Source organism: Arachis hypogaea, chromosome 19, assembly GCF_003086295.3.
Source record: "Arachis hypogaea cultivar Tifrunner chromosome 19, arahy.Tifrunner.gnm2.J5K5, whole genome shotgun sequence".
Lineage (NCBI taxonomy): Eukaryota > Viridiplantae > Streptophyta > Magnoliopsida > Fabales > Fabaceae > Arachis > Arachis hypogaea.
The window spans coordinates 45,605,985-45,616,442 of record NC_092054.1 but is presented as its reverse complement, the minus strand read 5'-3'; the positions used below and the strand labels follow the sequence as shown (position 1 = coordinate 45,616,442).

At 37.3% G+C, this 10,458-nt stretch overlaps 1 protein-coding gene across 1 annotated transcript; it reads right to left on the bottom strand.

Moving 5' to 3' along the window:
* Window positions 1-7,138: 7,138 nt before the first annotated feature.
* On the bottom strand, window positions 7,139-9,386 carry LOC112776814 (3-phosphoshikimate 1-carboxyvinyltransferase 2-like). Its single transcript, XM_072228016.1, has 4 exons — window positions 8,729-9,386; window positions 8,024-8,238; window positions 7,832-7,949; window positions 7,139-7,646 (listed from the first exon to the last, which is right to left on the bottom strand). Exons 2-4 carry the CDS (start codon window positions 8,188-8,190, stop codon window positions 7,575-7,577), a joined length of 357 nt encoding a protein of 118 aa, XP_072084117.1. The 5' UTR covers window positions 8,191-8,238; window positions 8,729-9,386; the 3' UTR covers window positions 7,139-7,574.
* Window positions 9,387-10,458: the final 1,072 nt, after the last annotated feature.

Below are 10,458 nucleotides of genomic sequence, written 5' to 3'. Positions count from 1 at the left end.
CACGTGCTTAGGCTGTTTCTGGAGTTAAACGCCAGGTTGTAACCTGTTTTGGGCGTTTAACTCCAACTTGTAACATGTTTCTGGCGTTTAACGCCAGACTGCAACATGGAACTGGCGTTGAATGCCAGTTTATGTCGTCTATCCTTGAGCAAAGTATGGACTAATATATTATGCTGGAAAGCCATAGATGTCTACTTTCCAACGCAATTGGGAGCACGCCAATTGGACTCCTGTAGCTCCAAAAAATCCATTCCGAGTGCAGAGAGGTCAGAATCCAAGAGCATCAGCAGTCCTTTTTCAGCCTGAATCAGATTTTTGCTCAGCTCCCTCAATTTCAGCCAGAAAATACCTGAAATTACAGAAAAACATACAAACTCATAGTAAAGTCCAGAAATATGAATGTTGCCTAGAAACTAATGAAAATATACTAAAAACTAACTAAAACATACTAAAACTACATGAAATTAACCCCAAAAAGCGTATAAAATATCCGCTCATCACAACACCAAACTTAAACTGTTGCTTGTTCCCAAGAAACTAGACAAATAAAATAGAATACAAATAAGTCAAGAAGCAATAATATCTCAGAGTTTTTTTTTTTTAGTGAAGCTCAGATTCTAATTAGATGAGCGGGACTAGTAGCTTTTTGCTTCCGAACAGTTTTGGCATCTCACTTTATCCATTGAAGCTCAGAATAATTGGCATCTATAGGAACTTAGAATTCAGATAGTGTTATTGATTCTCCTAGTTCAGTACGTTGATTCTTGAACACAGCTACTTTATGAGTCTTGGCCGTGGCCCTAAGCACTTTGTTTTCCAGTATTACCACCGGATACATAAATGTCACAGACACATAATTGGGTGAACCTTTTCAGATTGTGACTCAGCTTTGCTAAAGTCCCCAGTTAGAGGTGTCCAGGGTTCTTAAGCACACTCTTCTTTTTTGCTTTGGACCTTGACTTTAACCGCTCAGTCTCAAGTTTTCACTTGACACCTTCACGCCACAAGCACATGGTTAGGGACAGCTTGGTTTAGCCGCTTAGGCCAGGATTTGATTCCTTTAGGCCCTCCTATCCACTGATGCTCAAAGCTTTGGATCCTTTTTATTACCCTTGCCTTCTGATTTTAAGGGCTATTGGCTTTTTCTGCTTGCTTTCTCTTTTTCTTTCTTTTTTTTTGCAAATTTTTGTATTCACTGCTTTTTCTTGCTTCAAGAATTATTTTTTTATGATTTTTTAGATTATCAAATAACATTTCTCCTTTTTTATCATTCTTTCAAGAGCCAACATATTTAACATTCATAAACATCAAATTCAGAAGACATATGCTCTATTCAAGCATTCATTCAGAAGACAAAAAGCATTGTCACCACATGTAAATAATTAGAATTTTTCTTATTAAAAACTCAAAAATTATTGCCTCCTTATTCTAAAGAAAATTTGCTATTTTATTCATGTTTAATGATGATGAGAAAAATAAATTATAGCTTAATTGGAGATAAAATCAAAATATAGATACTAATTACTACTACTCATATATAACTTCTAAGGTAAAATTCAAATAAGAACAATTATCACAGAGTTAAGGCTAAGATTAGAACTCAACAACCTTGAATTTGGGAGGTGGATGCCTCTTTAGTCTGTGGAGTGCTTGGCCCTTCAAGAGATAGTTTCTGACGCTTTAATTCCTTCAGTTCACGCCCTTGCTCTTCTTGTTCTCTAAGCAATTTGCAGAGCATGCTGTTTTGATTTTGCTGTTCTTCCTTCAGTTGATCTACAGCTTCTTGCAACTTGGTGACAGATGCTTCTAGGCGCTCCCAGTATTCAATTTGAGGGATTTCTGGGAGGAACTCCTCTTCTTTTCTCTTGATGGGGTCATCCTACACTTGTTGTCCTTCCATAGACTTTTTGGTGATTGGTTGCTCAACTGAGATATACTTATCTATTCCCATCTTTATCCCAGCATCTTTACATAACAGAGAAACTAAGCTTGGATAGGCCAATTTGGCATCTTTGGAGTTCTTGTTTGCAATTTTGTAAAGCTCACAAGCAATCAGCTGATGAACTTCCACTTCTTTTTCCAGCATAATGCAATGAATCATCACTACTCTTCTGATGGTGACTTCAGAGCGGTTGCTAGTGGGCAGTATAGAGCGCCCAATGAAGTCCAGCCAGCCTCTAGTGACTGGTTTGAGATCTCCTCTTTTGAGTTAGTTTGGGGTACCCTTTGTGTTGGTTGTCCATTTAGCTCCAGCGAGGCATATGTCCTTCAGGATTTTGTCCAAGCTCAGGTTTGATCTCATCATTCTCCTATTGAAGGAATCTGGGTCATCTTGCAGTTGAGGCAGCTTGAAGATCTCCCTTATTTTGTCAGGGTGGGTGTGAACAATCTTCCCTCTGACCAGAGTTCTATAGTCATAGAATGCAGTTCTAGCTATTCTCTGCCTGTCCGTCTGCCACAGATTAGCGTAAAATTCCTGAACCATGTTTCTTCCCACCTTTGTTTCAGGATTAGCTAGGACTTCCCAGCTCCTGTTTCAGATTTGCTCTTAGATCTCCGGATATTCATCTTCTTTCAGATCAAATTTAACTTCCGGGATCACTGACCTTAGACTCATTATTTTGTAAAAATGGTCTGAATGTTCTTTGGTTATAAACTTCCCTTGATTCCAAAGTGGTTTTGGAATATTCTCTTTCTTGCCTCTTGAGTTGGTTTGTTTTCCCTTAGGAGCCATGATCTTAGTGGGTATTGGTTTAGTGATCACGGATAAACACACTAAACTTAGAGGTTTACTTGTCCTCAAGTAAATGAAAGGAAAGGAGAGGGAAAGAGGGAGAGCCAAGCGCAACTTGTGGAGGAGAGTGGGAGAGGCCGAACCAAAATTTAAAGGGAAGGGGGGTGGGTTTCGAAAATTATTTCAAAAAGATATGATAGAAAAAGTGATTTGGAAAAGATAAGTATGATAGGAAAAGATGTGATTTAAAATTGAAAAGATATGAAAGATATTTGAAAAAAGATAAATATGGATTTTGAAAAAGATATTGATGAGTCGAAAAGATTTTAGAAGGAAAAGAGATAGAATTGTTTTGAAAAGGATTTGAAAACACTTTGAAGAGGAAAAAGGGTTTATGGATTAAGATACATTTGATTTTTTTTTGAAAAAGGATTTGAAAAATTAGGATTTGTAACATGTTTGTTCAAGAAATCATGAATTGAAACATAAAAAATAGAAAAAAATTAGAATTGAAAACGAAATTGCCTACTCCCCATAATCCTGGCGTTAAACGCCTAACTGCTGCATGTTTTGGGCGTTTAACGCCCAGTTGGTGCTTGTTTTGGGCGTTTAACGCCCAGCTGTTGCTTCTAGCTGGCGTTAAACGCCAGAAACCCCTTTGTTACTGGGCGTTTTTCTGAATGCCCAGGATGCTGTAAATTTGGCGTTAAACGCCCAGAAGCTGCTTCTTTCTGGCGTTTAATACCCAGATGGCTACCTTTATTGGCGTTAAACACCCAGTAGATGCTCCTTTTGGGCGTTTAACGCCCAGTTGTGCCTCTTACTGGCATTTTCTTGCCAGTGAGCTTCTTTTTCCTGTTTTGTGCTCTAAATTCTTCTGTAACCCTGTGGACTTATGCAATTGATTCTTTACCTTGTTAATATTAAGCTCATATAAATAAAATGAGGAATAAAATAAAATAAAATAACAGAAAAAGTTTTGCTAAAGGCTGGGTTGCCTCCTAGCAAGCGCTTCTTTATTGTCTTTAGCTGGACCTTGCTGAGCTTTTAATCTAGCCTCAGCCTTGAGCAATCTTGCTCAACATTGCCTTCAAGATAGTGCTTGATTCTCTGTCCATTAACAATGAACTTCTTATCAGAATCAATGTCTTGAAGCTCCACATAACCATATGGTGATACACTTGTAATCACATATGGTCCCCTCTACCGAGATTTCAGTTTCCCGGGGAATAGCCTGAGCCTAGAGTTAAACAACAGAACCTTTTGTCCTGGTTTAAAGACTCTAGATGACAGCTTTCTGTCATGCCACCTTTTTTATTTCTCTTTACAAAGCTTGGCATTTTCGAAAGCGGTGAGTCTGAATTCCTCTAGCTCATTCAGCTGGAGCAATCTTTTTTCTCCAGCTAATTTGGCATCAAAGTTTAGGAATCTGGTTGCCCAGTAGGCCTTATGTTCCAGTTCCACAGGCAGATGACAGGCCTTGCCATACACAAGTTGGTATGGAGAGGTCCCTATAGGAGTCTTGAATGCTGTTCTGTAAGCCCACAGAGCATCATCCAAGCTTCTTGCCCAATCCTTTCTATGGATACTTACAGTCCGTTCCAGGATTCTTTTTAGTTCTCTGTTAGAAACTTCAGCTTGCCCATTTGTCTGTGGATGATATGGAGTCGCCACCTTGTGGCGAATCCCATACCGGACCATGGCAGAGTAAAGCTGTTTGTTGCAGAAGTGAGTGCCCCCATCACTGATTAGTACTCTAGGGACACCAAACTTGCTGAAGATATGTTTCTGGAGGAACTTCAGCACTGTTTTAGTATCATTGGTGGGTGTGGCAATGGCCTCTACCCATTTTGATACATAGTCGACTGCCACCAGAATATAAGTGTTTGAGTATGATGGTGGGAAAGGTCCCATGAAGTCAATTCCCCATACATCAAACAACTCAATCTCCAAGATTCCCTGTTGAGGCATGGCGTAACCATGAGGCAGATTACCAGCTCTTTGGCAACTGTCACAGTTACGTACAAACTCTCGGAAATTCCTATAGAGTGTAGGCCAGTAGAAGCCACATTAGAGGACCTTGGTGGCTGTTCGCTCACCTCCGAAATGGCCTCCATATTGTGATCCATGGCAATGCCATAAGATCCTCTGTGCTTCTTCTCTAGGCACACACCTATGGATTATTCCGTCTGCACATCTCTTAAAAAGATAGGGTTCATCCCACAAGTAGTACTTTGCATCAGTAATTAATTTTTTCTTTTGTTGCCTACTGTACTCCTTGGGTATGAACCTTGCACTTTTATAGTTTGTAATATCTGCAAACCATGGTGTTTCCTGAATGGCAAATAAATTCTCATCCGGAAAGGTCTCAGAGATCTCAATAGAGGGGGGAAACTCCCCTTCTACTGGTTCTATCTGGGATAGATGATCAGCCACTTGGTTCTCTGTCCCTTTTCTGTCTCTTATTTCTATATCAAACTCTTGCAGAAGCAACACCCATCTTATGAGCCTGGGTTTTGAATCCTGCTTTGTGAGTAGATATTTAAGAGCAGCATGGTCAGTGTACACAATCACTTTTGATCCTACTAAGTATGATCTAAACTTGTCAATGGCATAAACCACTGCAAGCAATTCTTTTTCTGTGGTTGTGTAATTTTTCTGGGCATAATTTAAAACACGGCTAGCATAATAAATGACATGCAGAAGCTTGTCATGCCTCTGCCCCAGTACTGCACCAATGGCATGGTCACTGGCATCACACATTAGTTCAAATGGTAATGTCCAGTCTAGTGCAGAAATAACCGGTGCTGTGACCAGCTTAGCTTTCAGAGTCTCAAACGCCTGCAGACACTCTATGTCAAACTCAAATGGCGTGTCAGTAGCTAGCAGATTGCTCAGGGGTTTTGCAATTTTTGAAAAATCCTTTATAAACCTCCTGTAGAATCCTACATGCCCCAGAAAGCTTCTGATTGCCTTAACATTAGCAGGTGGTGGTAATTTTTCAATTACTTCCACTTTAGCTTGATCCACCTCTATCCCCTTGTTTGAAATTTTATGCCCAAGGACAATTCCTTCAGTCACCATAAAGTGACATTTTTCACAGTTTAAAACTAGGTTGGTCTCTTGGCATCTTTTCAGAACAAGTCCTAAATGGTCAAGGCAGGAGCTGAATGAGTCTCCAAATACTGAAAAGTCATCCATGAAGACTTCCAGAAATTTCTCTACCATATCAGAGAAGATAGAGAGCATGCACCTCTGAAAGGTTGCAGGTGCATTACACAGACCAAAAGGCATTCTTCTGTAAGCAAATACTCCAGAAGGACATATGAATGCTGTTTTCTCTTGGTCCTGAGGATCTACTGCAATTTGGTTGTAACCTGAATAGCCATCCAAAAAGCAGTAATATTCATGACCTATGGTGCACGAAATTATGATCTCAGGCAACGGCGCCAAAAACTTGTACGCACGTCTTAATAAATCGTTTTTCATTCACAACTTCGATACAACTAACCAGCAAGTGCACTGGATTGTCCAAGTAATAAACCTTATGTGAGTAAGGGTCGATCCCACGGAGATTGTCGGCTTAAAGCAAGCTATGGTCACCTTGTAAATCTCAGTTAGGCGGATATCAAATGGTTATGGAGTTTTCAAAAATTAATAATAAAGAGAAAATAAGGATAGAAATACTTATGTAATTCATTGGTTAGAATTTCAGATAAGTGTATAGAGATGCTTTCGTTCCTCTGACTTCTGCTTTCCTGCTATCTTCATCCAATCAATCCTATTCCTTTCTATGGCTGGCTTTATGTAAGGACATCACCATTGTCAATGGCTAATTTTCACAACTAGAAAATGGATTAATACAGACAGATTTACAGACAGATTTAGTCTTTATTACAGACGGATTTTTGGTTACCGACGAAATTACCGACGGATTTTGTCCCTCTGTAAAAGCCCCGTCGGAAATTATTTACCGACGGATTTTTTTTCGTCGGAAAATTACAGACGGATTTTTAGCAATTACCGACGGATTTTCCCTCTGTAAATTTTCTATCCATTTTCCAAAGGCGACGAACTTTTCGACGGATTTTCCGTCTGTAATTACAGACAGTTTTTTAGACGGATTTTCCATCTGTAATTACAGACAGATTTTTCGACAGATTTTCCGTCTGTAATTACAGACGGATTTTCCGACCGATTTTCCGTCTGTAATTACAAACGAATTTTTCGACAGATTTTCCGTCTGTAATTTGAACTTTGGAAAATCATCCCGTTCTGATTACAGACAGAAAATCCGTCTGTAATTCCGTCAATAAGATAAAATAGAATTTTTTTTAGATTTTTTCATTGCAAAATGAATACTTTAAATTTGTTTTCTAAATTTACTCCATCAAACACTGTAAATTGAAAAAAGAAAGCCAAAAATCACATAAATAAACATAATATTCATTACATGATACCTATAAAATTGGATGTTATTTTTCAACATCATTGGCCAATATCTCATTGTCTTAATAAAAAAATACCAAAAAAAAAATAAGATGACCATCCCAATGTTACATGAATGTCACAAATTACACTTAGCACTTAAAGATAGAATAATCTAAAATATTAATAGATAACTAAGTTGCGTTAGCAGCATCAAGCTCCACATTGAAAGTTAATCTTGACATCTCCTGATTGAAATAAAATTAAATCCGAATTGGAATTAGAGTAAATCAATCTATGCCAAAGAATCAAAACATAGAAAAACAGAGAGAACAACAAAAGCAAACAGAGATCAGAACAAAAATAAAATAATTAAAGGGTTCTTCACAGAGTGCGGAATGAAAAAGAACATTTAAAAGAACTCACCTGGGCTAAGCAAATTCAAACCAGCAGGAAGCCTAGGCACAACAACAGCAGGATGATTCTGCACACACGCCAAAAAACCCTCAGACGGTTCAGCAAATACAACTCATCGTAAAATTCAACAACACTAGGGAAATTATAGTTAAGAGAAGCTCAGGGAATTTTTAAGCGAAATGCAAAATGGCTCCACTGAAAAATATAATCTGATCAGGATTTATGTCATAAGAGTTCATTGGATTCACATACCTGTAAACTACTTGTGCCGCAGCCTACAACTGTGATAGTCCTACCGGTAACAGCTGCACCTGCGAGGAAGTAGCTGGCACTAGAAGCATCGCCTTCAACAAAAGCATTCCCAGGAGACCTGGTAGGAAACTTCCAATTATAGTCACAATAATTTAATTCTAAAATCTTTACAACTCAATAATAGAAACTTACTTGTACTTTTGACCTCCGTGGACCAAGAACCTATCCCAGTTACCACTGTGCTCCACATGGACTCTAAAGCGCTCCATCAGTTTCAAAGTCATATCAACGTAGGGAATAGTAATCAGTTTATCGATAATCTCAATTTCAACATCACCAAGGGCCAAAGGAGCTGCCATGAGCAATGCTGTCAAGTATTGACTGCTAATTGATCCAGATAACTTCACCTGTAAATAAGATGAATAAAAGCATTTGAAAAGGATCAAATAAACACCGGTTACAATATTTTTCTTCAGGGAAGTTATAATTAAAATACCTTATCTATGTAAAGTTATCGAGAGTTTGTAAGTAACTTTAGAAAATTAAGCAATCCCATTTCGAAGGACAGTCCATGACTCAGTTCTCAATTTGACCGAAAAATTATAAAAGTGATGGATAAAGTTTGATAAGAAAAATCCTCATCCAACATTCCTCTCACTATTTAATTCAAGAACCAATCAGTGGCTTGTAATTGTCATTCTAAAATAGAAGAAAGATCAGTAAGTTGACAAGCTTTATTTTCAATGTATGTTTCAAATTATTCAGTATCACTAGAAAGAGTTTTATCCAACTAATATCATTAACTAAAGTTTGTATGGATAATTCATAGAAATAAAAAATAAAAAGAGAAAATTAATAGTTAAAAGAAGCAGAGATGAATGAAAAAGTTTGAAGTACCTTCCAACATCACCAGGCTTGACCAAACCAGAATTAACCCTAAGACATGGAACAGAAGCAACAGTCTTAATCATTTTAGGAGCCTCTGTAAAAATAATAGGTGAACCTATCTCTAGCTTTGGACCCTTTGCTTGCAGTTCTATGTTATCTTCTGATGAGTCTTTTGATTCACACTTTACAACAGTAACAAAATTTGCTCTTTGTAGTTGATTGTGTTGGAAGAAAGAAGTGTTGTGAAGCTTTGAAAAAACTGAAGATTTAGTAGTAGTAGCAAATGAATAAGGTAAAGCCATGATTAGTTTATGTAGAGTTATCTTTATTTTCTTCTAAGAACAAAAGGAGTAATTGAAGGGCAGGACAATCTGTTTGGGAGCAAATTAGATATTTGTATGGTTCATATTTGAGAAGGCCACTCAAAAGATAACATAAAAGAATAAAATATTGAAAAAATATTATTACTCTTTTTTTATATGATAACAGATTCCAATGTATGTCTGCATAAAGTACAGACCAAACACCTGCAGAGGAGAGTAATCCCTTAAGTTCCATGTCCAGTAGTACTAAGGAAAGTAAGGCACACGGAACCTTTTAATTTCCCATTTTTACCTTGTAGACCAAGTTATCAGCTCGTGTTTCCTGGTTTTCATTGTGTTCAAACATGATAAGTTTAATAGAAACCTTTTAAGTACACTTACCATTATGCATTTGGTTCCACTTGACTTTAAAAGCTGAAGAGGAACAAGAGTAGCAGGTTCTAGAGCCTGAAATAGAAAAACAGATCAGGAAAAAAAAGGAAACAAGATGATTGTAGATAAATTATCTATAACAGAACAAAGATATGTTTACTATTCCTAAATTAGGAACTAATTTCAGAAAACATCATAGCTTACAGCAGGTGAAGATGGAACTCCTTGTCCGTGTGGATGTGGCCCCTATGTATTAATACCCTTATCATTTTAATGAACCAAAATGCTAATAAGATATACATATTTTCGTAGTAGATATGCTGCTGAATTCAGAAGAACAAACAAATACTGATAGCGCTGTTTCTGCCTCATCAAGAGTGGAGTTTGGTTTCCCTGTTCAAGTAACTCCGATATTCAGATCTTTGGCTGCAGGGATTCCCAGCCCACAATTTTTGAAAAGTGTAAGTTACCCAAACACCTTGGGATTAAACAATTTTAAGACTAACAGAAATACTATCACAGTAATAGTAACAACTAACAAGTATGAATATACTGTTAATAACATTATATATTTGGAAATCGCACTGTTAATAATTAATCAATGGATAGTGAACTACATCAACAGAAAAAAAAGGGCAGATTAGATTCTAAACCTACTCTCTTAAAGACTCTTCTGAGGATTTCAGGGCCCGAAGATAATCAAGCAACATTTTCGGCTCTGGAAAGAACAAAGGTTAACTAATAGTTCACGGATAAATTTATAACAAAAAAAATAAAGCAATTGTGTACAAAGAACTAAAACTTGAACAATTAAAATGCAGATATATATCACAATTAACATGCCAAAGACAAGGAACAAACTTACCAGGAGTGACACCAGCAGGTACACAAGGCTCATTTTGAATTGAAGAATGCCAACTTTGAATCTCAGATTTAGCAACTTTGAAAGCACTTATGATTTTTTGCTTCTTTCCTTTAACTTTGGAGCTACTCTTTTATATTTCATCATCTTTTTTAAAGAATAAAGTGTGTAGTTTATTTCAA

Bases quoted from the DNA above. Each gene is read 5' to 3' on its own strand.
- LOC112776814 (XM_072228016.1), bottom strand. From the start codon at position 8,190: ATGGCAGCTCCTTTGGCCCTTGGTGATGTTGAAATTGAGATTATCGAT. The intron at 7,950-8,023 runs GTAAGTTTCTAT...GTTTCCTACCAG, and splicing joins CACGGAGGTCAAAAGTACAA to GTCTCCTGGGAATGCTTTTG. The intron at 7,647-7,831 runs GTATGTGAATCC...GCGTGTGTGCAG, and splicing joins GCGGCACAAGTAGTTTACAG to AATCATCCTGCTGTTGTTGT.